Raw genomic sequence first — 25,223 nt, forward strand, 5'->3', positions numbered from 1 at the left:
TGAACCACCCACATTGTGGCTAATGCTGCGAGTCTTCTGGCTAACAATTTTTTATAGAGAGCCATCACAAAACTCCCAAGGCAGGTCTTCTGCTGTGAATCTAATAAAACGGAGGATTTACTCTGACTCAAAGCAACTAGCCGCAGAGTACATAAGTTTTGAGCCCCCGATGCGGTTGGTTGTGAGTCAAACAGGTCCCTGCTCCGGTACCGCCACGACTTTCCCTAAATAATCGGCGGTCGGCTTTTTCAGCGAGGAATGACTGTTGTCTGTGATTCGAAACCATAATCCCGCTCCGGAATCGAGACATAGGGACTGATATGGCCATGGCAAGCTTCAATGGGTGCTTGTTGAGCCAATTGCGGCAATCCCGCACTCAGTTGGCTCGCCACTTCCCCCAAGCGCCATCGCGGGCATACTCTGCTCTACCGAACGGCTCCATTCCTGCGGCTAAGAAGAAGTATGTCCCGACGAAGGGGACCTATCCTATCGGCTTCCGGGCCTCTGGCACAATAGTCGGAGTTAAACCGAGCAACACAACGAAACCCGACTTGGCCCTGTTGACGTCGGACGCGCCCTGCGCTGCCGCCGCTGTCTTCACTAAGAACAAGTTCCAAGCCGCACCCGTCACCTTCAGCAGAAACCTTCTGCAGAGGAAAAGTAACCACGGGGTCCAGAGTGTCATCATCAACTCGGGATGTGCCAATGCAGTCACCGGCAAGGGCGGCCTGGAAGATGCCGCTAAGATGGCACAAGAGACAGACAAGTGCCTGGGATGGAGCGACAGCACCATAGTGATGAGTACCGGCGTCATCGGCCAGCGGCTGCCCATCGACAAGATCATCAGCAAGGTGCCAGCGGCACACGACGCTCTGGGCGCGTCTCACGAGCACTGGCTGACGGCAGCCAAGGCCATCTGCACCACCGACACTTTCCCGAAGCTCATGTCTCGTACTTTCAGCCTGCCCTCGTCGCCAGAAATCGAGTACAGGATCGCGGGCATGACCAAGGGTGCCGGCATGATCCATCCCAACATGGCTACACTGCTGGGCGTCATCGCTACGGACGCGCCCATCTCGTCAGCCGCCCTTCCCTCTGTGCTCAAGTACGCAGTCGACCGCTCCTTCAACAGCATCACCATCGACGGCGACACATCAACCAATGACACAATTGCCCTGCTGGCAAACGGCCTCGCGGGTGGCAAGGAGGTGGTCGAGGGCTCGCCCGACTACGACGCGTTCCGCACCGTGCTGACCGACTTTGCAGCCGAGCTAGCGCAGCTCGTGGTGCGCGACGGCGAGGGCGCCACAAAGTTCGTCACCATCCGGGTCACCGAGTCGGCAAGTGAGGAGTCGGCCAGAAAGATTGCCAGCACGATTGCGCGGTCACCCCTTGTGAAGACGGCACTGTATGGCAAGGACGCAAACTGGTATGTGTTCCTGTATTGTTTCACGCAAAAGTCTCCTGATTTTCCTGACTCATTTGCCAGGGGCCGTATCTTGTGTGCTACGGGTTACTCGCTGATTTCCGAGCCTGGTCAGCCGATCAACGAAGTTCCCGAGATTGTCCCCGAGAAGACAAACGTGTCTTTCATCCCCACTGACGGAACCGCCGAGCTGAAGCTCCTAGTGAATGGTGAGCCAGAGAAGGTTGACGAGGTAAGGCCCGATTGTGAATGCAGGCCTGACGAGAGCAGCTGTTGACCCCTAGCAGGCGAGAGCTGCCGAGATACTGGAGCTTGAGGACCTCAAGATCTTGGTTAGGCTGGGTGTGGGCGATAAGCAAGCTACCTATTGGACATGTGACTATAGTCACGAATACATGTGAGTGAACCCGACGCTTGCAACTCTGGACTCGTTCTGACCAGGTCGGATAGCACCATCAACGGCGACTATCGAACGTAAAGGGGGAAGCGGTGACGAACTTCTAGTGGATATCTGTTGAAAATATAGATCTAAGCAGGTGCAAGTCCATAATCTTTAAGTGGGCACTCTCTGGGACTGTTAGTGCAAGAATTCTATGTCGCACATGCTTTCAATAGGGAGAAATGAAAGGCACAATAATAGGGTTAGGGTTGCACATGCAGTGATAAAACCACTTAAAATCCAAGACGCGACCTGACGCGTCTGTTGCCTCCTCATCGCCTCACGACTTCGATCGTGATACTCGCTACTCAGCAAATCTGCTAAGATGTCGGCAGCCAAACCGGAAGAGAAAGGCGAATCTTCAACTGCCGCCTACAAGGCACTGATGAACAGCAATGCCACCTACGAGCTGCCATGGTGAGCGGGCGCGCGAACTACTTCCCATGCCGAGGTGCTGACGCCTATTTTTGTAGGGTAGAGAAATACCGTCCCGTCTTCCTCGATGACATTGTCGGCAACACAGAGACCATCGAGCGACTCAAGATCATCGCCAGAGACGGCAACATGCCCCATGTCATCATCTCGGGTATGCCCGGTATCGGCAAGACGACCAGCGTCCTATGCCTGGCGAGGCAATTACTGGGGGACTCATACAAGGAAGCCGTGTTGGAGTTAAACGCCAGCGATGAGCGAGGTACGACTGATTACCTATCCTCTCCCCGGCCACGGACCCTAACGGAGCGCGGGCAGGTATCGAGGTTGTTCGGCAGCGAATCAAGGGCTTCGCCCAAAAGAAAGTCACACTTCCTCCCGGGCGGCACAAGATCGTGATCCTGGACGAAGCAGATAGCATGACGTCGGGCGCACAGCAAGCTCTGCGGCGGACGATGGAGATCTACTCGAACACGACACGCTTCGCCTTTGCATGCAACCAGTCCAACAAGATCATCGAGCCGCTCCAGTCACGGTGCGCCATCCTGCGGTACGCCAAGCTGACCGACGCGCAGGTGGTCAAGCGGCTGCTGCAGATCATCGAAGCGGAAAAGGTTGAGTACAGCGACGACGGTCTGGCCGCCCTCGTCTTCAGCGCCGAGGGTGACATGCGCCAGGCCATCAACAACCTGCAATCGACCTATGCCGGGTTCGGCTTCGTCTCCGGGGACAACGTCTTCAAGGTGGTCGATTCACCACACCCGATCAAAGTGCAGGCTATGCTCAAGGCGTGCTACGAGGGCAATGTGGACTCGGCACTCGACACGCTGAGGGAGCTGTGGGACTTGGGGTATTCAAGTCATGATATTATCAGCACCATGTTTAAGGTGACCAAGACGATCCCGACATTGAGCGAGCACTCCAAACTGGAATTCATCAAAGAGATTGGGTTCACACACATGAAGATCCTGGAAGGGGTGCAGACGTTGCTACAGCTGAGCGGTTGCGTGGTTCGGCTGTGCAAGCTGAATATGGACCCGAAGAAGTTTGAGCTGCCAAAGAAGTGATGAGATATAGAATAGAAAATAATCCAAGATACCCAATCAAGCTTCATGTGCTTTCCTCGGATGAGTAGAGGAAAGGCGATATATAATACACGGGCCACTTGGCTGCCAGCCGCGGCATCCACAAGAGTATCCCGCATCAATCCTCATCCTCGTCCTTCCCGTATTCCCGCTCAAGACTCTGCCACATGGCCTGGTCCCTCGCCAGTCGCCTCTTGATGCGCATCTTTGCCTCGTACTCACGGAGCCTGTGGTCCGCCTCCATCATGCTTCCCAGCACCATGCCCGACATTTGGAGGTACCTGATCCACCACAGTCAGTATTTTGCTCTCTCTCCACCGCGCCTCCGCAGTTTCTATACCAGAATGTTTCAAAACAGAGCGGGAATTACAGGGCGGTAGATACGTACACTTTAAACTGGATCGTCAATCCCCTATAGAGAGGCGAAACTAGGTAACCCAACCCGCCCAGCATGGCCGTGGCAGCGCCCCACTTGACGGCGCCGTAGACGGCGCCCCGGGTGGCCTCCCATGAGGCGTCGACGGCTTCGTCGTGTTTGCTGTCGTTGATGGAAGGCATTGTGTCGGAAAGATGGATGAGGTGGGATGTTGGTGGATGAAAGTGTGATGATTATGTATGAGCCGTGCCACCTGGGACGGGATTCACAGGAGGGTCAGAATTAGGCGATTTACTACCGGTGGCGGCTGCCCGCCTCGAACCCGTCCTTTCGTGGGATGGGTAGGCGTGTAAGGTCTTGAACCTGCCGTCGTGGCGCGTTGTCCGAGCTGCAGGTGTAGCTCGGTACGGGCGGCTCGGGTGGCCGAATTTCTTCACAAGATGACGGGTACCGTCTCCGCTGCTTCTTCCCCGAATCCAAACAAATTTGCCAATGGTAGATTCGCAAGCAAAACGATCAGATCTTATCAATCATCTCGCGACTCCCGTGAGTGCGTCATTACTTCATAAGTCACTTGGATGGGCAGGGGTGGCAAGGCTTTGTGAGAGCTTTGGGTTTTCCGGCTGTTCGGACGCCCATCATACCACTGTGGGGCCGCCTGTCAGCGTCGGATACAGTACCGTTTTCGGCATCCCGCAGATCCGATTGAAGTACTCGGAAACAAAAACAACTGCTGAGTGTTTCCCAGAATCAAGAACTCATAATTTAACAACCGTTAATCTTAGGTATGCAGAGAGTCTCTCATTTTGAGGATGTCTGTTATCTATCTCTATTCGCCTTGTTCTTAGCGCCCGCTCACACTCTCTCCCAGAGGATACCTGCAGTCTATAGAGACCATGCCCCTCTAGAACTGATATCCGACTGCCCTCCAAACAAAACGCCATCTTTTTAACCACTTCAACATTCAACCGCCAATGATACCGACCCACCTCCGGAGCTCTCCATACAACTCAACAAACCATCTCCGCTACACAGTCAAAGTCCCCTTCGTACTCGGCACCTCCCCCTCTCTGCCCTTGACCCTGCTCGTAGCCTGCCGGACTGCCACCGCGAGCGCCTTGAACGCGCTCTCGGCCCGGTGGTGGTCGTTGTCGCCCCGCAGGCAGTCGACGTGCAGCGTGACGCGGGCCGCCTGCGCGAAGCTCTGCAGGCAGTGGGGGATCATCTCGGTGCTGAGGTCGCCGATCTTCTCCCGCTTCAGGCCCAGGTCCACGACGCTGAAGGGCCGGTTCGACAGGTCCACCACCGCCCGGCTGAGCGCCTCGTCCAGCGGCGCGTAGGCGTACCCGAAGCGGGCGAGGCCCGTGGGCGCGCCCAGGGCTTGTGCAAAGGCGTACCCGAGCGCGATGCACACGTCTTCGGCTGTGTGGTGGTCGTCGACTGAACCAGGGTTAGATAGATATGTTTGAGGTTTGGCTTTGGGGAGTGGGGGGGAGGTCACTGACTGTGCAAGTCGCCTTTGCAGGCGAGCGCGAGACTCCAGCCTGCGTGCTTCGCTAGCGCATGGAGCATGTGGTCTAGGAATCCAATGCCCGTATTAATGCTGATTGTTTGTGACTTGCTCGACTGGCTGGCGTGGCCATCGGCACCGCTGACCTGCAAGCGGGGGTCTGTGTCTGGGGGGAATGCGCCGCCATCGAGATTGAGCGCCAGCTGAATCTTGGTCTCGTTTGTGTCGCGCGCGAACGCCGCCCACCGGGTTGCGGGTTGAGGGGAGCTCATGATTATGTCCTTGCAATTCGGAAACGCCCAGGCACCTCTTTACTGCCGCTGTAAGTGATTCAATGGCCGCAAACTCCTGCTCTACTTTTCCCAGAAATTTTGGGGCTTGCACCGCGATCGGCCGCGATAAGAATCGATACCTGAATCGGACCCCGCGCCAAGACAACCGTTTGCCTGCCGGGAGCATTTGGCAGAAGAGACGACCCTTGTCAGGCCCACCAGCGCAGATCGATAGCCATCACGATAAGGGACGACGACCCAAAATTTTCGAACGAGCTCGAAGCAGACGAACAAGACCGACGACGACAGCGACCGCCAACAAAACACATCACCAGCAGCAATGGCACCCACACGCACAATAAAAAACAAATTCGCTGCCAGCAAATCTGGGAGCAACAAATCTTCTAAAGACGGCGGCGGCGGCATCACCAAATCCAAAGGCAGATCCGGCTCCAAATCAAAAGCCCCCGTGACAGCGACACAAGTCAAAGGCCGCCCCAACCTGGCGGGCCTCGACAAGTCCAAAAAGAAGAAGCAGAGGGTCTACACGGAAAGGGAATTGGGAATTCCTGAATTGAACATGGTGACACCCGTGGGCGTGACCAAGCCGCGGGGCAAGAAGAAGGGCAAGGTGTTTGTCGACGACAGGGTCTGTATCCCTTCCAACCCCATCCCCAACCTCCCCTTCCTTGCCCATCTCTACATCTCCATCCTAACAATCCCTATAGGAAAGCATGACCACGATCCTCGCTCTCGTCCAGGCCGAAAAAGACGGGCAAATCGAGTCCAAGATGATCAAGGCCCGCCAGATGGAGGAGATCCGCGAGGCGCGGCGGGCCGAGGCGGAGAAGAAGGAGGCGGAGCGCAAGGCCAGGTTGGAGGACACCAAGGAGTCGTTGCGCAAGAAGCGCAAGCGGAGCGGCAAGAAGGGTGGGGAAGAGGAGGCCGAGGAAGACAAGAGTCTCAAGGTCGTCACGGCCATGGGGACTAAAGCGGCCAAGCCGAAGAAGAAGAGGGTTTCTTTTGCTGCGCCTGAATGAAATTGGACCTCGATTTGTACTTGAGGTTGGGAGTGTGTGGTTTTTACTAACGGTCAGGTCATTCGTGTATGTTTGCATGGCGGGCGTCCGGCGTTGTCGGTGAAGGGGGTAAAACAGGGATTTGTCAGAATTAGGACAGAGATACCAACTGAGACTGGGAGGTTTTGTTGGCGGCGTGCCTGGCTGGTGGACGCTGCCAGTAATAGCAAGTCCAATCGCAGATGCAGTACGTGGGGTGCCTGTCCTTGTATTTTGCAAAACATCTAGTCTACATGCTGCGCTGTATGCTTCCCTAGTAGTCTAGTCTACGACCAGATGCAACCATTCTATCCCTACAGAATCGATACACGAGTTTTCCTAGCAGCAACCTCACGATCAAACGTCGAGGATTTGCAGCTTCCGCCTCATAGGCGCGAAATCGGCCACGAACTGCGTCTTGGACACCTCCCCATTCGAACCCGGATTGATGCCATCGAGGTTGATTTCGGAGACCATGGACCTCAGGAAGTTACAGATCTGCAGTGAATTAGCTAGAGCAGACGGCCAAAAGCAGGGTGAAGCATACCGGCCGAGCATGCCATCTCCCGCCACCAATTTCGAACCATGAGAGATGCCCGCCCAGCGAGGTCGTGCAGAGTACCGTATATGGGTTCTGCATAAACTCCTGAAACGGAATCGCCTCGTATGCTGCAATCTGTAAAGCGTGAGTTGCATGAGCCAGGATGTGAGACCAGGTACGCTGCACTTACGGGGTCGTCGAGGGCGGAGATGGCAAAGAACGGGATTCTGATTGCCAGAACAGCATCTGAAGACGAGGCATCACGGTAGTAAGCACCCTCGGTGGGGTAACCCCAAGTGACAGTCCTGTTGCGCTGCGGTTAACCGGTGCCTATCGGCGACCCCGGTGTGGGGAGATGGGTTTGATAGACTTACTGGACTTCCCGGTCAAACTCGTGGAGATAGGTGACTTTCTGGATCCGGTCAAAGTCGAGGCCTGTGTGGCACAGGACCGATTCCTTGTGCATGCTGATGAGCTTCTTCATGTTGGCTGAACCCACATGTCAGCCGTATCCCGAGTTAAACGCAACAGGCAACTTACTCCCCATCACCCGGGAGTACACCCTCCCCAGAGATGTCCGCTGGAGCGCTTTATTGGAAACATCCAAATTGAAGGGATTGCCCACAGATATGGCGCCTTTCAGCGGGCAATTTACGCCTTCTTCGCCCACGTACTGCCGAAAACTGTTAGCCGGACATGGTAAGGACACCAGTCGGTTAGATTGCTCACGTTAGTCAAGATGTTGGCGCCCAGAGAGAAACCAATGGCAAAAAGCGGCCGGTTGGGGAAAGTCCGTCTCGCCCAGTTCACAATCTATCCAACGTCTGAATCAGCTGCTGTCCCGGCCAATGGCCAGCTGAATGGATGCACGAACCTGACGGATGTCCCAGGTGGCTCTCGCATTGAAGAGAACACCACTAGTGACCTTGCTGTTTGCGCACCCACGGGCGTTCACCACGCAAACTTCCCAGGTTCGGTCACCCTGAACCAAGGGAGCAATGGCGTGCCGGAGATAGACCTCGTGAGAACCGCCCGACAGCCCGTGGAGTACAATTAGCATGGGCCGACTGTCATCGGAGCCAATCTTGGAAAAGTCGTCGTCGGCAAAGTAAGCGGTCCGAGGAGGGAGTGACTCGTCCACGTCCTTGTGCTGGTCAACAACAAAGTCGACAGCAAAGGTACCGGTGTAAACCTTATGGTCGGCGTCGAAAATCTTCCTGCGGTAGTAGATCGGTGGCCCATGCTCCTTGACGGCGGTCCACATGGTTTGCGCATGACCGTTGAAGAGCAACGGGTTGAGCTGGCACGGAGGCACAGCCGCTTCGCAGACCTTCAGCAAGTCCGTGTCGGAGCCATCTTTCTTCCGCAACGCCAGCGGCGACGGAGAATGCGTGAAGGCGATCTTCGCGCGGCCGAACCAGTCCATAACTCTGAACATGCGGCTGGTAGCTCGGAAGGCGCCAAGAGAAGACAGGTTGTGGGAACTGAGTCCCCAAGACCAAGGAAGGATATTGCGAGCTCGACGCTCGGGGCCGAAACGGTCGACGTTTAGGTGATCGGCGCGGTAGGGGCCGCAGTGACCCAGAGATTTGGTTAAAGGGGGTCCGAGACGGGGGACTGTGGAGTCTGCAGTCCTTGAGCCGTTTGCTAATAGGAATTGCGGATTCCGGAGCCGGCTTCTAAGTTGACAATTCGCAGAAAACGGAAGAAAAGAAATGAGGAAACGTTGTATTTCCCGAGGTAATATTAATTATATGGGCGAGTCGATTGAATTGGAGAACTGACGAAAGCATTCCACACCCAACGCCTGAGAAATGCAGTGGAACGGAGAACAAGGATCAATCGGCGCCAAACAATCTCGAGTTCCACCGAGGGCCAAATCGCTCGGGAACCCGCGACTACCGAGGCACCGACGGAGGTGGTGGGGCAGTTCGGTGCCGCCATGACCCACCGCAGGGGGGACGGAGGACTTGCCCGTTTTGGCCATTGCAGTGGCACTCGCGGGGACGCAAGCCACAGGCCAGGTGGCTAGTGCGGCACAGAACATGCCCCCGGCTTCCTTGATCAGCAATGCGCCGGCGCGTCCAACTTCGAAAGCCACGAACCGACCACAATCGACTTTTCTTTTTCTTTTTCTTTTTTTTTTTTTTCCGCGCGTCAACGGCCTAGCTACTCAGATAGGTACCGAAAAGTGCTTGGCCTGCCGACAGGATGCCCCCGGGCGAGGCATACGGCAGTCAGGGCCAGCAGCAGCAACAACAGCCACTGCATCAACTGCAACCACTGCATCATCAGCAGCACCAGCATCAGCACCAGCACCAGCACCATCAGCAGCACCAACACCACCAGCACCACCAGCACCCGCACCAACATTTCCACCCTCTACACCACCAGCAACCGTCACTGCAGTCTGGCCCGCAAGCCCCGCTACCACACCCGCACTACGTGAATCAATATTCCAACGGCAGTGCCCAGTATCAGCAGCAGCATGTCCAATATGTGCAACCCGCATATTCCCAACATCCCTCCCAGTTCTATCCCAGCAGTGCGCCGCAGTATTCGAACCACAATGGCCTTTTCCACCAACACCCTACCCCCCCTCCAGCGCCGGCACCCGCACGCACGCTCGCGCCCACGCCCACGCCCGCGCCCGCACCTCATCAGTTCGTCAACCCGTCGTATCTCCAACATCCTGCTGTGCCGAGACCGGTTAGCAATGTCTTGCCGGCATCCCAGCCGGTGTCCGCGATGAACCCTCAATCGCCGCGTGCGATGCAACAGCAGCAGCAATCGAAATCGAAACCACACCCCCAACTCCATCAGGCAGGATCTGTGAAGGGGAGTCCGAGGTTAGACGAGAGGCGGCCGCCGTCACAAGGAACGCCAGCGAAGCAGCCTGTGAAGGACCTGAAACGGCCGAGTTCCAGCGCCGGAGTCGCAAAGTCGCCCGCCACAACACAAACCGCCCCGCATTTGGAAACCCTCCCGCTCTTGCTCTGCGTGGCCGAGGACTGTTTCGAGAAAGCCTGCGCGTCAGCACCGCAGATTGCAAGGTCCATGTCGCCGAGCGAGGTGGCAGAGCATCACAAGTTGATTGCGACAGGGCTGGGTTGTCTGGACGTTGCGCTCAAGTCTAACAAGCTTTGGCCCCGTCTCGAAGCCAGGTTATGTCTCCGCTATGCTAGCATACTCATCGAGGAGACCACGAATATCATGGAGGCTGAGACCACCCTGACGCGGGGAATTGCTGTGTGTGAGAAGGTACATGATATCGCTTGGCACCGGGACACTGGGAGTAGAGGCACTAATTCAGGGCTTAGCATCGCTTTGTCGACCTCAAGTACAGCTCGCAGTTCCTCCTCATCAAAACCCTCTTCCAACGCAACCAGAAGGCGGCCTTCAAGTCCATCGAAGGCCATATTGCCGACTGCACAACGTATGTAGGCCAACTTGGTGCACCACAAAACGTCTACTGACAACTCTGCCCAGATATAAACATATTCACTGGATTTACGCTTTCCGCTTCCTGAAAGCCGCGTTCCATCTCCAGTCGGGCACCGCTGCAGATCATCACGCCATTGAGAATCTCCGCAAGATCGCTGGGATTGCGAACCAGCGCGGAGACAAGGCCATCTTTGTCATGGCCATGTTGCTTGAGGGCCTCGCCCACCTCGGCACCATGAAGGACGACTGGGCCACCCGTGTGCAGATATGCATTGCCCAGGCGTCCAAGCTGCAGTTGGACGACTCTACACACTCTCCCCAGGCCGATGTATTATTATTGCTTCTTGACCTGGCCTGTAGCCTCCATCAAAAAACCCATCAGATATCAGCCCAGAAATTGGCTGTCCTACTCAGAAGACTGGAGGAGCTTAAGGAGTCGCCAGACTGGTCTTCTCACCCCGGCGAAATGCTCTTGTCAATTAACCGGATGCACAACGCACCACAGACAATCAGCAATGATACTAAGGCGGTTCTACGTCCCGGCGATGATGGCGTCGACTATCTCGTATTGTCAGCCTTGGGGAAGCAAGAAGCTTTTGCAATAGCGTAAGCGTCTCGTTTTCGACTTGAGCGAAACCCCCCTGACCGCCCTCTAGGTATGTACTGAACGGCATCGTCGCTCATTACAAATCCTCCACACCAGGTCGCAGCTCGACCATGTGGGGGGAGACGCTAAGAATACTGGGGGGTGAGCTTACCCGGACACGTATTGTCTGCGCTCTGCTAACTCGACAAAAGATAAGCCTACATCGTCACAATACCTCCCGGAAGCGCTCAAGCAAGCAGAGTGGGCCACAGAGCTTGCGTGCTACGCGCACATCCTCACGGGCCTTCAGGCTTCGACCCTGTGCGATTGGGCAAAGGTCAAGACGTGTCTCCAGGCGGTGCAGGAAACCCAACATGTACCGGGCTTTCTCGATGTGTTGACACTATACCTCGAAGGGGTCTTTTACCAAGGCACAGCACAACTGGACAAGGCGCTCCGGATTTGGAAGGATAAAATGTTCGAGATGGACTGGAGCGGAGCGCCAAAGAGCACAGGCGGCCGCATCGGGACGGAACTCTCCATCCTGGCCGCGCTCAACCGGCTTTGGATCATGCAGGAGCCGACACAGACAGACGACGTTGAGACGGCCGAGTTGGCAGACCTGCTGCGCCCCATTTGCGAGGACAACCCGGACCAGGAGATCCGCACCGTCTATAATCTTGCTCTAGCGGCTGTCTACACGAATCCGCCCTTGTCGATCAACCAGGTCAAGCGGCACATCCAGCAGTCGCTGAGCGGCGCCCAGCAGACGAGCAACACGCAGTACTTGTCGATTGCGCTCAACATCATGCGCTGCCGGCTCTTTGAGAATGTCGTTGGGGAGCAGGCGCTCAAGAGCGCCAAGGCCGGGTCGGCACAGGCCAGGAAGAGCGGGAACGTGCTGTGGATGAGCGTCGCCGACGGTATGCTAGCGCAGTCGTTTGAGATGCAGGGTGCGCTGGAGGAGGCGAGGAAAACGCATGAGAGCGGGATGAGGTTAGCTAATGAAGCCTATGCGAAGACGCAGGTCTGACGTGTGGCTGTTGCATTTTTCATGTCCCATGGGATGTTTTGGGAGGGCATTTGTTTGGCGCTGGGGTAATCGACTACTTTGTTGGCTGGTTGGCGCGATGTGGGAAGGGAATGTCGGCGTCCATTTACGGTGTATACCCCCTGCGATATTGACCTGCTTGGCATTTATTGCTCTTCGGAACCTAGCGAGGCATTTGTATGATGGGCATCTGTGTATTGGCAGCATTTGAGTTCGGAACGGCATGTCGCCGATGATGATTCAGGGGCAACGACGCCTTCGCTTATCGTATTATCTTATCGATAACTAGCAGGTACTGTACCCCAAAACTCCAAGCTAAACCCATGCGATCTTTTTCCCCCTGGTGCAATCCAACATCAACCCGTGCTTCCAATTGGCAACGATTGCCTTCTCCCAATCGCTCAATTAGCAACCACCAAGGAAACTACCGCCGGGCATATCAACCGATCCATCACCCGACAAGCAGAGTCCCAACTCTCCCAAAATGGTCTCGGAAAACCCCCAACAACGAACCCCAACCCCCACGGGGACAGAGCAGCAGCAGCAACAGCAAGAAACGCTGCCCCCGCGCAACCCCGTTCTCCACAACGCCGCCATCGCAATGGCCGTCCTCTGCCCCATCGCCCTCCTCCTCCCGACCCGCGGCGGCGGACGCGCAAAGTCGACGCTGCAGAACGCCGTCCTCGGCGGCGGCGCCTTCTGGGGCTTCAACCAGCTCGCGCACGAATACACGGGGAAATCCATCGTTTCCCGGTCCAACGAGCGGTGGGCGCGCATCTTTGGCTCGTCGGGAGACGGGAACGGGAACGGGAACGAGAACGAGAACGAGGCGGCGGCCGGCGTGGGAGGGCACGTGTACGGCCTGCCGACGGAGCAGGCGCAGCGGAACCGGCTGCTGATGGAGGCGGAGCGCAAGAGGAGGGCCGAGGCCGAGGGCAGGGAGTACGTCCCCCGCGAGGAGAGGGACCGGCGGCGGAGCGTGTGGGTCCGGCTGTGGATGGGCGGGGAGAAGGAGGGGTGGAAGGAGAGGAGGTTGGAGGAGGAGCGGAAGGCGCTGGAGCGCGGGGAGGGGTATGGAGAGCTTATTATGAGGCAGGTTCGGGAGGTTTGGAAGGGGGAGGGAGAGGGGGATCGGAAGGAGGAGGGGCCGGATCGGAAGAAGGATTAATTTTGGGTTTCTGAGAAAAGAGAACGGGAGGCGAAGTGTAGGATTATATGTGCATGTGCTGATATGTATAGAGAATAGATGGGGGATATGGCGTTTGGGAATACCCCGCTGGATTGATACTCTTGTCTGTCGGACTTGCTCGGCGTTGTCTTGCCTACCCCTGAAGATAGGGCCGAGTTGGGGGGCTTTGCCAAGATAGTGTTACAGTATATTACTAGGTCTACAACGGCAAGCGTGATTAAACGAGCCTTGTCTACACATTGCCACCTTTGCGGAGCAATCCCCCCTTGCGGTCTGCACGTCCTGCTCTTCCCCCGCTGTCACTGGCATCCTTCTGCGCACTTTCCCTAGCGGCGGATTCTCGAGCAGCTTTACGCTTACGTTTTGCCTCTGCTTTCCGCTCTCTCCGTTTAAGCCCCGCGGCGGCCCGCGCCACTTTCCTAGCTTTCTTTCTCTCCTCACGCGCAGCCGCCTTCCTGTCCCCCTCTTCCACCCACCTGGCCAGACGGCTGTCCACCTCCTCATTCGGCTCGGTCGAACCCTCAGGGACGCCGAGCCGCTTCTGGATCTCCATCTTTTTCCATCCGATCAGCTTCAAGCGCCGGCGTTCTTTCCTCGTCAACGCCGCCTTCCCTACCAGTGTTCCCCCAGTGCCATCCTTTTGGGACAAGACTTGCTCGAGAAAGAGGTGTTGGGGGGTTGGTTGGACCGGCGACGAGGCTGCGGGAGCTTCAGTTGACTCTTCAAGTTCTCCCGCCGCCCGCTTAACCCGTTTCGTCGTTTCTCCATGCCGTTCCATCTCAGCCCCCCCGCCCGCCCGTTCAGACTCCTCAACTACCTGTTCCGCCGGGATCGCCTGTCCCGCCTGTCCAGCCTGTTCCGCTTGTTCCGCCTGTTCCGGCCGTTCCGCTTGCTCCGGCCGTTCAGTCTTCTCTTTCCACCGCTCTGCCTTCTCCTTCCACCGCTCGGCCTTCTCTTTCCACCGTTCCGCCCTCTCTTTCCACCGTTCCGCCTCCTTGCTCAACCGTTCCACCTCGCCCCCCAACCGATTCACCTCCTTTTTCAGCTGACACCCCTCTTTTCTCCATCGTTCCGCCTCGCCTCGCCAGTCTGGCCTTTGGGCCTCTTCGGTGGGTTGTCTTGCTTGCTTTGCTAGTTCCAGCTGGCTTCTCCAGTTCGGCTCTTCTATCCAGTTCATTTTAACTGCTGACCCTTCAACAATCGCCTAGTGACCAGGTAGGTATTAGCAAATGGCATATGCGATATCCCTGGAGAAGAGGCTGCTTGCCTTATCTAGTAGGCCGATCAGATCATCCCGTTCGGCGCGAGACTTCCGAAGGCCGTCTTCTGGACGAATTCGCGGCCCGGAAGCACTATAATCTCGACGGCTTGCTTTGTCATATTGACGGTCGTTTGTTTTTTCCTCTCGAGAAATAGTTCTATCGACTTGACGGCCGTATGCTCTGTCGTTTGCGTGTTCTCTATCCTCTCGACGGTCGAAGAGGCTCCCACCTCCACGAGCGTCTGCGCCTCCGTTATCTTCGCTGTCGTTGTCCAGTTCCCTTGCGCGATTCCGGAACGTTTCCGACTTGGCCAATTGGTTGTAGAATGACAGCAGGTCATTGTGTGGTACCGCCGCCTCGCCGTCCAAGCCTGATGACCCCTTTTGTTTCCAGTATGCGGGCGTGCTGTGATGGACCCACGACCTCGGGCATATCGGATATTGGAGGCGGCATCTTGAGCGACAGACGGCCCGGGATAACAGCATCGTGGAAAGTGTTCATGCAGGGAGGTGTCGACGCCCGAGTCGCGTCTCGATCAAAAAGGAGCAACTTTTTCCATGTCGCCTTATCTTATCGCGGGCATCGCCAAGCCACGACCCACCTGCAGAGGGTGCCGTCCGATCTTGACGAAACGGTTAGCTGCGCCCCCCCTGAAAGCTTGTCCCGTAATCCGACAGCCCGTCCTCCCGCCGAGCTCGCCTCCCCATCGCCATCTGACAAACGTCACTCGTGCGGCTGAGGATGCCCGGCCGAAACTCGTGTATGAGCGAGAGATCGACCGAGGCTGCCAGCTGGCTCGGGTAAAAGCTCGCTCTGCTGCTCCTAATCATGGCTGCTGTATAACATGAAACCATCTGGTGGGCGGTAATCGCATGCTTCCAAAAACAGAAACGTGGCCACACTATGTATCTAAGTGTATGTAGTGTACTACGTATCCTGGTGCTGCTGCTGTCTTGGCAATATTATCGAACCCTCCCCGCTCTGGGGTATGGCCCGAGACCTGTGAGGCATGCATCGTGGTTGTCTCTTTACGGACAGCATTCCGTACCGTACACACGTGCACCGCCCACCGCCCACCCCACCGATCTCCGGCCCCTGTTACGAATTCCCGCTCCGGCTGGCTGGGACCCTGGGCAGGAGACGTCAGCTGTGGCCCGTCGGCAGGCAGTGCGAACCCACCGAGGAAGAACAAAAGGCAGCCCCGGGAGCCCGGTCAACCGAGACCCTAGTAACCAAGAAACTCGTTTTTTATTTTCCACCCATCTTGGAAGACAAATCTCGAATCTACCCGGGGTTCCAACACCGGACTTAATATTCCCTTGACCTCTGTGTCTCTCTTAACCATTTTCCCGATCTCAAGCCTTAGCCTACCCCACATTTTACGTTGTCCGAGACGACGCGGCGCTGCCGTTCGCTTGTTAGCAACAAACTCGCTAGCCGTTCTTGAGCAACAGTGCGACGTAATCTCTGCAGAAGCTCGCTTCGTCTGGGGGAAAGCCCGGGACCCCTGCATCCGTGGCCGCCGAAACGCCAGTCTACTTGCTTTCTGGTCTCTCGACTCTTGCGCTTCCCGCCTGGTTTCAGTGCTTCGAGGACTCGGGACTGGGGTTTCAGGGCCGACAGCCTGTCCTTTCCGCACCGTTCCCGGCTTCCACGCCTGCCGCGGACCCGATCACCAGATTCTCAAGCGAGATCGTTCGCTTTCGGTGCTATCGCGGGCCCCGAGGGAGGAAAAAAGAAAAAAGAAAAAAAAAAAAAAGGCCCCCAACGACCATGTCAGCCAACGATTATTACAACCAGAAGCCGCTGCCCGATGCGACGTCCAGTCAGTACCCGGGCTACTACAGCGGCCAGCCGTCTTCACCCTACTCCTCCTCTACCACTCCGCCCCCGTACAGCTCGCAGCCTCATCTTGCCCCCGGTGACAGGCCGTCGCAAGGCGTGTCTTCTTCGCCTTTCGAAACCGTCTTCGACGACCATGTCTACCCGGCTAGCACGCATCAGTCGCTGCAAACGCCCGCGTCAAGTCACCAGCGATTAAGTCAGCAGGACACAGGCTACCACGGCCTATCGCCGACTCACTCGGACGATATGGCTTACAATCACCCCGCAGATGATATTCCCCTCCGGGACCAGGCGTCTCGCCTCCCGTCCAAGGATGCCGAGATGCAAGACCACGTCTACGACGCGCCGCAACCCGGGGCCCGGCGCCGAGGCCGCGTTCGGCTGGGCGAGCTGGGAATGTTGGGTTCGAACCGCAAGAGGATCCCGTTTGTGGTCTACTTCTTCACTATCGTCCAGGTAGCCGTCTTCATCGGTGAGATTGTCAAAAATGGTAAGCCGACCGCCCGTCTCGGCTCTCGACAATGAGCCTGTGGTGGCTGACGTGACCGCGCAGCGACGGAAACCGGCTCTCCCATCATGATACGACCCAGCTTCAACCCCATGATCGGCCCGTCGCCCTACGTACTCGTCAACATGGGCGCCCGGTTTGTTCCGTGCATGCACAACGTGGACGGGGTCCAGAACGCCAACAAGACGATACCTTGGCCCTGCCCGAGCGCGACGTCGCTCGACATGGACATTCCCGAGAATGTGTGCACCCTCTCGGAGCTCTGTGGCTTCGGCGGAGTCCCGGAACCCGCTTATGATCCGAATACCCCCCTCGATACGAAGCCCGAGCCGAACCAGTGGTTTCGTTTCATCATTCCCATGTTCCTGCACGGCGGCCTCATTCACATCGGTTTCAACATGCTACTTCAACTAACCATGGGCCGGGACATGGAGAAATCGATCGGCTCGATCCGCTTCTTCTTGGTCTATGTGAGCTCAGGTATCTTCGGCTTTGTCATGGGCGGGAACTTTGCCGCGCCGATCATCGCGTCGACGGGAGCGTCGGGGTCCCTGTTCGGCGTCATCGCCCTGACACTACTCGACCTCCTCTACTCGTGGCGAGACCGCGTCAACCCGGTCAAGGACCTCCTCTTCATCCTGGTCGACATCATCATCTCGTTCGTGCTGGGCTTGCTTCCGGGCTTGGACAACTTCTCGCACATTGGCGGCTTCCTCATGGGCCTCGCGCTGGGCATCTGCGTTCTACACTCGCCAAATTCGCTCAGGCGACGGATCGGAGGCGACGTGCCGTACGCCACCTCCCAGGTCAGCGGCGGTTCCCTCACCGACGGAACGCCGCCTTCGTTCCTCAAGAACCCGGTCGGCTTCTTCAAGGGCCGCAAGCCACTGTGGTGGGCCTGGTGGCTCATCCGAGCGGGCGCCCTCGTGCTCGTCACCGTCGTATTCATCTTGCTCATCAACAACTTCTACGTCTACCGCACCACCTGCGACTGGTGCAAGTACCTCAGTTGCTTGGTATGTAATCCCGTTGCAGCCAATCAGTCGATCCAATAACCGTAAAAACTAACGCAACTCGGTGTGTTTAGCCCGTTGATAATTGGTGCGACATTGGCAACATCAGCCAGATAAAACCCACTCCGACCTCTTCAGCTCTCCCTGCACCTACCGCCCCGCCACAGCTTCGGCTTTAAAAGCCTGCGACGCCCGACGACAGTACTCGAGAGGACAGCTACGAGTTTTGCGGGAAATAGGGGGCGATGTAGCGCAATGCGCACATGGGACGGCTCAGCGCGGGCGGCGAGGGGTGTGTCACCGTAACATGGCTGGCTCAGCTGGTTTTGGTTATAATGGGCGAGGAGAGAACCGGGCGGTAAAAGGAATGTGGAGGATAATAATCTCGTATGATGCATAGCAGCGGCGTTTTTGGTTGGCCTGCCCTTTTTTTTTTTTTGTCTCTTTTTTTCTTTTGTTTTTTCCCTCCTTTGTTTCCCCTTTTGGAAGGGTCATTGCGGGGGCGGTGGTTGGCTGATAGCTGCTGGCAGGGTAGGGTATGCACTGCAGTGTTCTGTCTCGTATTGATGAATTCAGGATTCTCTTGGGTCCCCGCAATTAGCTTTGCTTGGTTGACTCAAACTCTAGAGAGAAATGAGAGGCGAGGATGGAGGGACCCGCTATGAGGATAGAATCATAGATATCAACATGTCGAGTCTTGATCATCACTTAGCACAGATTCACCATCAACCGCGTAATTTGTCAATAGGGCATCCCTGCTCAATGCGGCCGAGAGCAGAGATGGGTGGGTGCCAAGCTGTGAAAAATCTCCGGACAAGGTGTTGGATGGCGCGCAGGAAGCGGCGCAGTTGCGGAGTTGGTTCTTTTTTTTTTTTTTTTTGGCGGGGTTGCACAACTTTATCTACCTTTGGTTTAAATCCAACGGACCCTTTCGATCCTTCGCGCGGGGAGAATCTGGGGGGTTATCAGATGGTGTTATGGCTCAAAGTGGGGTGGTGCTCTCCTGTACATAGCGTATTTTCCACTCCAACTCGACTATGACCGGGTTGTCTATTTGCATAATCAATACTGTGGTAGGTAGTGCGGGGGGGCTTGACCGTCCAGTTAATTGTAATTGCCCACTCAGGGGTTTGTTTTTTTGTTTATTTGTTTGTTCAAGTTGTTTGAACTCCATCGTAGGTTAGCAGAAAGAATTTTATAGATGACGAGTCGGTCTTCTTGCTTTGTGGTTACTTTTTCTACGAACGACCATTCACACGGGGGACAGACCATGTATTGTCTAGGCGTTGATTTTGAGACATCTTAGCGAGACTGGCTAGCAGTAATGGGGTCTGGCGGGTTGTTTTCTTCTTTTTCTACAGAGTAGCAATGATTATGGGATGCTTGGGTGCGGTTCTCCGCAGAGTGGTATCTACCTTATTTATACAGTGATGATACAGATCTAGAGAGCCACTTTTTGGCACGTGTGTACGCCGGTAACCAAGGACTGTCGTACAATTCCACCCAGGCTGACCGTCTATGGTCCTTCTAATTCTTTGTTCTCGTCGTTGCTCTTCTCATTCCGTTGTGTTTCGTGGTCCGCCTTCTCGCCTTGGTCAACCTTGGTCTCCTCGACGGCCTCGCCCACCTGACGGCACTGGTCGTAGTCTCCCTCATGTTCGTCCTCTTCGGTAATTTCGAGCTCCTCGATGGTCTCTTCGGCACCCTCAGCAAGACCTCCATCAAAGTCCTCATCATAATCGTCATCTATATCCAGTTGGCGAGGCAGTGTCTCGGTCCCGGCGGCTTTCGGCTTGGAGAGCCCCCAAGAGTCCGTGCCGTTCGCTTCACCTGGCTGCCACACCACGTACGGCCTGGTGCCGTCGTCTTTGCCATGCTCAAACACCGACTCCCAAGTGTAGGGCTCTTCGGAGCCGTACACGAACACTGGAAGGGGCTTGGCTCGCTCGATCTCGCGGGTCCGGAAAGCACGCCCCTTTTGGCTGAACCTCTCCAACTTCTGGCGGAACGATTTGGACCACTTATCGTCCGCGGCCCGGTTCTGATCAAGGAGCTTCTTCCTGCGGTTAAGAAGCATGCTGTAGAGGGTTCGAGCCCGGCTCGGTTGTATGTCCTCCATGGCGTACTCGACGACCCAGCGATGCTTGCGGGTGAGTTTCTCCGGACGCTGTACGTATTTGCCATTGACCTTGTTTCTTACTGTGAGGAGCAGGCCGTAGAGTTCGACGTCCTCAGCTGGTTCGCCTTCGGTCTCCATCTCCGTCTGCTCTGACGCAAGCGGCTCAGACACCTCTTCTGCTTTCCCGTCTTCAGCGGACAAGGAACCTCTCTCGATCACGCCGTTTCCTTCCCACTTCGCCGCGTCGTCCGGTTTCCGTGGTTGCACTATGAGCTCCGACAGGATCTTAACGACCTTACCAAGTCTCTGCATATCCGCAGGTGCATCCTCTTCGGCCTTAACCTCGGGCTGGCTAGCTGAGGTCCGTTGCTCGCTTGGCATGTCTCTGAGCTGAGACGCCAGCCGGAGGATCAAGTCCTTCAATGTCGGCTCCTTGTCCGGCACGCCATCAGCTACCGGCAGCTGCACTCCCTGTTGTTCATCGGCCTCGTTGGGACTTGAGCCAGTGCCGCTGGCGGCATCTTCAGTCCACGAAGCGCCTGAGGCACCCTCTTCATCGGCGAGCTGGTTCTCGGCAGGTTCCACAGATGCCGGGTCCACAGGCGTGGCAGACCTGACGTTGCTTGTCAACGCTTCCAAAAATGCGTCTATGCAACGTTCAGTCTCTTCATCGGATGCGCTCTCGAGAAGGCCGCTCTCTTTGAGAGCATATTCGATGGCTTCCCGGACGGACATCACGCCATGCTCCTCGTTCTCCAAGGCATGCTCAACCTTGTGCATGACGTCTTCCCAGACATCGAGACTCGTCTCCTCTTCGCCTTCGCCCTCCTCGGCGGCCTCCTCGACCGTATCCTCGCCACTCTCCTCCTCATCAAGCTCGGGTTCCGCCTCCCGCGTGATACCCATCATGCGTTGCTCAAACTCCTCAACCGCCGCCCGGCCGGCTCCCTGGACCTCTTCGATCTCGGCGGGAGTCACGGGCTTGGCGAATACGTACATGAAGGGAGTCTCACCTTCTCTCGTCTCGAAGTGAAGACGCAGAGACTTGCCCGGGAATTTTGCCGTGACCCTATCCAGGACTTTATTGAGCAGGTGGACGCTCAGCTTGAATTCACGGTCGCCGAGGGTCAAGTCACTCTGGCCATGGATCGACAGGTCCATTTCCGGGAGGCTAATGTACTGGAAGCCGAAAATGCGCTGGGTATTGTGGAAGGCGACAAAGATGCCATCCATGCGACCCATGCGGACCTGGAGTGAGTATTTCAGAAATGCAGACCGAATCATATCGTAATATTCACGCTCAAACGACTCCCACTGGCCAAAGCGTTTCCGGATCTCGTAACCCATGCCTTTATGGAAGTCTTGGGCCTCCATGCGAATTGAGATAACAGCCCGCGTCTTGAGATCAAACATGCCAGTTCCCGGTATTCTGGGGTCGAAAGCGTCAAGCTGGGACCGCATCATGAAGTCGCCTAGGGTCGTGTAGTGGTATGATTCGGGTCCATTTCGCTCCTCATCGCTCAGTTGATCCGACTTCGTCCTCCGGTATTTTTCGAAATCTTCCTTGGGCAGGGTGAGGAATTTCTCCATCGACTTGCCCAGCATACTGAGGATGCTCGCCGTGTCAAACTCCTTGTCGGCATCGATGGCGTAGGTACCATCCTTCCAATGGAGGAACGTGGCAGCGGGGGCACGCATGATGCGGGTGTAGTTATGCGATTCGACCTCGAAATCGCGAGACATCATGGACGGATTGATGCGTCGCCAGGCGGAGAGGAGGTAGTGGAAATGGGCCAATGTCGTAGTCATGCTGGAGGTCGAGCCCGAGTACTTTTTGGCCTGCTCTGCAGCCGTGCTTATGAGCGTGCTGTCCTTGGAAGATGTGACGTACTGCTTGAGGGCGTTGAAATCGAATTCTTCGATGGGCATTATGCGCGCCAGGTAAGGGTCAAAATTGAACACACGGGACCGTGGATCCTGGATGTGATAGACTCCCGGATTAAAAAGCACGCGGTCCAAACCGTACGCTAATCTAGGCACCGGTGGTTGTGGTTTCTCTACTGGCGTCAACTGCAGTTTCGATGAATCGACGGTCTCGACGACGAAGGCTGCTCGGCGGCCCTTCCTCTTCCCGCCGGTGATGCGAGGCGAAGGCCTCAGGCGTTGATTAGGCCCCGGGGTGGGTTTGCCTTTGGATGCCTTGGAAGCTGGTTTATCGCCCGCCGCCGTTTGTTTGGAAAGACTTGAAGTCTTCTTTTTCTCGTCCTCCGTGGCGAGTACGGCCTCGGCGGTTAGCTCCGGCTTCCGCCCAGCCTTCTCGGGCACCGCTAGAGAAACTTTGGTGGACGGTGTCTTTTTGATGCGCTCGGATTCCCGTTTGCCCTTCCCGGTTTTCTCGAGGGGAAGTTGGGATTCCTGGTGGAGGACTCGTTTTAGCACAGCCAAGGCCCCCTCGAGCAGTTTTGACTGGCGTGATGGCTGATTCTTGAGGCTGGTCAGAGCAGGAGTTGTCCGGGCTACGCGTTCGACTTGATTCTGGCCTGTATCGGAAGGCGCGCCAGAGGCAACCGAGTCAGCATCAGGAGGCGCAGAGGGTTGTGCAGCTTCTGCGGAGGCGAGTTGGGCCGAAGTCACTGCACCCTGCCCGGCCTGCAGGTCTTTCAGTACTTCCAGGGTCTCCCTCCAGAGCTGTATCCTCGACGATGACGGCTTCGCCTGCGGCCGCTTGTTTCGTCCAGAGGAAGACTGTGATCTATTCCGCTGTGACCCTTGCGAGTCTCTGCCATTGGGGGGGCCATTTTCCTGATTCACCTCCTTCGCCTGGTGCGGTTCTTCCCCTTCATGTAGCTCTTCCCCCTGCTGCGAGGGCTCCTCATTCTGGGAATCCCGTTGGCGCAGTGATTCCGCGGCTTTTATCAGCCGCTGTGGGCGCGCCGATTTCTTCGATTTCTCGAGCTTCTTGGGCTTCTTTTTCTTCTCGGTCTTCTTAGGTTTCTCCGATTTTTGCTGCTTGGGCTTTGTACTATAGCAGTGGCGGGTTGCACAAAATCTTGCGATGGAGCTGGGCAGCGTCGGTGCCGACGTCCTGCTGCTAGCAAGGAGCACGCGACATGATAGGCAGATGAACGGAGACTTGAGTGTGCTGCGTGCCTGTCTGGCCAATGACAACATTGCAAGATGGTCGAACCGAGGTTGAGGTCGGCGTCCCGAGTGCAACAGCCCTGGCGATGATACTCTCGTCGATGTGTGCAGCTCGATTGCTCACCAAACGCGATTGCAGCGCGCCTACCCCTGCCCTTTTTTTTTTTCTGGCGTTCCATTGGCCCCGCTATCTCCGTCGCCGCCCGAGCTGCCGGGTCCTCATTCGGCCGATTCCGAGGTTGGGTTTAGTGGCAGCCCGGCAATACAATCGATTGCGAGCAGCTTGACTCTTACTTCCAACCAAAACTTGTCCAGGAAGAGAGCCTAGGTCAGGTACCTTATCTGAGCCAACAATTGGGACACTCGCATGTCGAAACTCCCCTCTTTGAATCACCGCTCGCGCCTCACCGACCAGGACACACGCACGATACTGAGGTAGCGTGGCGTCCATGCTCCAGTCATACCGCAAGGCCGCCGGCTCTGTGAGCTGGCCAGAAAACACACTGCTGAGGCAGCCAGCCCAACGGTTCTATTCAGTCGCTCGAGTTCGACATCGCAAAAAGCGTCCATTGCTAACAAGACTACTCCCGCTATCTCACTCCTCTGGCACCTAGCCCGATGCAGTGAGTGATACCTGGCGATACGCGCGTGCTTACACCGCCGTGCAATTGTGGCGGCAGCTTTAAGGTTTAGAGCGCGGGAAGCCTCTTAGTTTAGTCCCCGTCTAACCATATCCCATACCGAGCAACCACGCCCCGATCGACGCGTCAAGCAGCCCGTGGAGACACCCTTACCAATCGGAACCTCTTCCTGCTGTACTTAGCGGACGTCTATCCCAATGTTCGGTTGACGTGATCAGCCTCAAACTGAGGCCCAAACAAAGGGACCGTTTGAGACAAGATCCAATATGGGACACACACGCTCAGCAACAACCCCGAGTAGCCTCCCCACCTACGAGTGTAAGCGCGCAACAATCAGAGCCCGATGTGCTGCTTGTATGAGATTGGCGTGTATACAACACTTCGTCAAGTCTAATCGGACACAAGTCAGACATCCCCCCGCCCCTCTCTCAACAATAACAACACAAAAAATAACAGCACAAAAAAAAAAAAAAAAAAAAAAAAAAAGGAAAGAAAAGAAACCGCACTGGATTATTTAGTTGTTGCCAGTGTCCCAAGAAGCCGTCGACTCATGCACAGATCCTTATCGCCTCGAACAGCCCTTCAATCATTGTTTATGACGCCTCTTCGCCTTACCCCCACTCCGGTAAGTCTCCCGACTTGCTCATGACAAGAACCCAATCAGCAACCAACATGGCTTCTTGCTTTTTTTCGCGTTCGTTTTCCCCCCCTGTTACCTTTTTCCAATGACGTGCTTTTTGGGAGATCTCCAGCTGCGCTTGCAGCGGCAAGGATGCTGGACGCCTCCCGGAAGCACACCAAGGTATTTCCGGAAGCAGCCTTTCTACCACCGTTCCGTTCCTGTCATTTCTGTCATTTCAGTCTCCTCCGCGTCAGGAATTTTGTCCTTCACCATGTCAGGGACCGTTTGAATCGGCAATTCGGTGGTGGGGGATCGCGAACATGTGGCGATTTGAGCCGCTGCCATTTGTCTGACTGGTTTCACGACCCCACTGCTAAAGTCGGTCTCATTACCTAATAAGGTGCTCAACCATGTCGGGACGCCAACACCCACGAAGACGAGGCGGCGGGATGTACCCGTCAAGGCTGAATTGCGCCGCCTCCTTGTTTATGGGCAATGCTCCCTCAAGGCTACGGGAAAATTCTCGATGCTCGCAAAATGCGCATCTATCAGATCCGCGATATAGATCAGCGGAAAAACCACGTTCGATAACGGCGCCCCCGTGGTGCTGATCAGTTTTGGTATCTACGTACGTTACATGTTCGTGTAAATGCACAGTGTGCA

At 56.2% G+C, this 25,223-nt stretch overlaps 12 protein-coding genes across 12 annotated transcripts; 6 read left to right on the forward strand and 6 right to left on the reverse strand.

Moving 5' to 3' along the window:
- Window positions 1–320: 320 nt before the first annotated feature.
- Window positions 321–1,904, forward strand: ECM42 (Arginine biosynthesis bifunctional protein ArgJ, mitochondrial; the record flags this gene model as incomplete). Its single annotated transcript, XM_071059714.1, has 4 exons — window positions 321–1,429; window positions 1,490–1,658; window positions 1,714–1,823; window positions 1,868–1,904. The coding sequence occupies 4 exons, from the start codon at window positions 321–323 to the stop codon at window positions 1,902–1,904; spliced, it is 1,425 nt and encodes a 474-aa protein (XP_070915815.1).
- Window positions 1,905–2,190: 286 nt separating this feature from the next.
- On the forward strand, window positions 2,191–3,364 carry RFC4 (replication factor C subunit 4; the record flags this gene model as incomplete). The annotated part of the gene is made up of 3 exons (XM_071059715.1): window positions 2,191–2,282; window positions 2,339–2,559; window positions 2,616–3,364. The coding sequence occupies 3 exons, from the start codon at window positions 2,191–2,193 to the stop codon at window positions 3,362–3,364; spliced, it is 1,062 nt and encodes a 353-aa protein (XP_070915816.1).
- A 136-nt stretch (window positions 3,365–3,500) lies between these two features.
- On the reverse strand, window positions 3,501–3,940 carry MFIFM68171_04296 (uncharacterized protein; the record flags this gene model as incomplete). Its single annotated transcript, XM_071059716.1, has 2 exons — window positions 3,501–3,663; window positions 3,771–3,940. The coding sequence occupies 2 exons, from the start codon at window positions 3,938–3,940 to the stop codon at window positions 3,501–3,503; spliced, it is 333 nt and encodes a 110-aa protein (XP_070915817.1).
- Window positions 3,941–4,785: 845 nt separating this feature from the next.
- Window positions 4,786–5,540, reverse strand: HIS3 (imidazoleglycerol-phosphate dehydratase; the record flags this gene model as incomplete). Its single annotated transcript, XM_071059717.1, has 2 exons — window positions 4,786–5,198; window positions 5,264–5,540. The coding sequence occupies 2 exons, from the start codon at window positions 5,538–5,540 to the stop codon at window positions 4,786–4,788; spliced, it is 690 nt and encodes a 229-aa protein (XP_070915818.1).
- Window positions 5,541–5,880: 340 nt separating this feature from the next.
- Window positions 5,881–6,580, forward strand: LOC1 (60S ribosomal subunit assembly/export protein; the record flags this gene model as incomplete). The annotated part of the gene is made up of 2 exons (XM_071059718.1): window positions 5,881–6,189; window positions 6,269–6,580. The coding sequence occupies 2 exons, from the start codon at window positions 5,881–5,883 to the stop codon at window positions 6,578–6,580; spliced, it is 621 nt and encodes a 206-aa protein (XP_070915819.1).
- Window positions 6,581–6,955: 375 nt separating this feature from the next.
- MFIFM68171_04299 (uncharacterized protein) lies at window positions 6,956–8,565 on the reverse strand (the record flags this gene model as incomplete). The annotated part of the gene is made up of 7 exons (XM_071059719.1): window positions 6,956–7,096; window positions 7,146–7,274; window positions 7,330–7,444; window positions 7,514–7,628; window positions 7,680–7,812; window positions 7,869–7,952; window positions 8,014–8,565. The coding sequence occupies 7 exons, from the start codon at window positions 8,563–8,565 to the stop codon at window positions 6,956–6,958; spliced, it is 1,269 nt and encodes a 422-aa protein (XP_070915820.1).
- A 785-nt stretch (window positions 8,566–9,350) lies between these two features.
- On the forward strand, window positions 9,351–12,202 carry MFIFM68171_04300 (Cohesin loading factor-domain-containing protein; the record flags this gene model as incomplete). Its single annotated transcript, XM_071059720.1, has 5 exons — window positions 9,351–10,400; window positions 10,460–10,575; window positions 10,629–11,189; window positions 11,240–11,331; window positions 11,382–12,202. 5 exons carry the CDS (start codon window positions 9,351–9,353, stop codon window positions 12,200–12,202), a joined length of 2,640 nt encoding a protein of 879 aa, XP_070915821.1.
- Window positions 12,203–12,821: 619 nt separating this feature from the next.
- MFIFM68171_04301 (Rhomboid family membrane protein) lies at window positions 12,822–13,388 on the forward strand (the record flags this gene model as incomplete). The annotated part of the gene is made up of 1 exon (XM_071059721.1): window positions 12,822–13,388. The coding sequence occupies one exon, from the start codon at window positions 12,822–12,824 to the stop codon at window positions 13,386–13,388; it is 567 nt and encodes a 188-aa protein (XP_070915822.1).
- A 253-nt stretch (window positions 13,389–13,641) lies between these two features.
- Window positions 13,642–14,586, reverse strand: MFIFM68171_04302 (uncharacterized protein; the record flags this gene model as incomplete). The annotated part of the gene is made up of 1 exon (XM_071059722.1): window positions 13,642–14,586. One exon carries the CDS (start codon window positions 14,584–14,586, stop codon window positions 13,642–13,644), a length of 945 nt encoding a protein of 314 aa, XP_070915823.1.
- A 1,858-nt stretch (window positions 14,587–16,444) lies between these two features.
- Window positions 16,445–18,216, forward strand: MFIFM68171_04303 (Rhomboid-type serine protease; the record flags this gene model as incomplete). Its single annotated transcript, XM_071059723.1, has 3 exons — window positions 16,445–17,006; window positions 17,070–18,040; window positions 18,112–18,216. 3 exons carry the CDS (start codon window positions 16,445–16,447, stop codon window positions 18,214–18,216), a joined length of 1,638 nt encoding a protein of 545 aa, XP_070915824.1.
- On the reverse strand, window positions 17,614–17,973 carry MFIFM68171_04304 (uncharacterized protein; the record flags this gene model as incomplete). Its single annotated transcript, XM_071059724.1, has 1 exon — window positions 17,614–17,973. The coding sequence occupies one exon, from the start codon at window positions 17,971–17,973 to the stop codon at window positions 17,614–17,616; it is 360 nt and encodes a 119-aa protein (XP_070915825.1).
- A 1,337-nt stretch (window positions 18,217–19,553) lies between the features above and the next one.
- Window positions 19,554–23,327, reverse strand: MFIFM68171_04305 (Mitochondrial membrane protein Pet127; the record flags this gene model as incomplete). The annotated part of the gene is made up of 1 exon (XM_071059725.1): window positions 19,554–23,327. The coding sequence occupies one exon, from the start codon at window positions 23,325–23,327 to the stop codon at window positions 19,554–19,556; it is 3,774 nt and encodes a 1,257-aa protein (XP_070915826.1).
- Between the last annotated feature and the right edge of the window lie 1,896 nt (window positions 23,328–25,223).

This window comes from Madurella fahalii, assembly GCF_045866475.1.
Source record: "Madurella fahalii IFM 68171 DNA, scaffold_2, whole genome shotgun sequence".
Taxonomy (NCBI): domain Eukaryota; kingdom Fungi; phylum Ascomycota; class Sordariomycetes; order Sordariales; genus Madurella; species Madurella fahalii.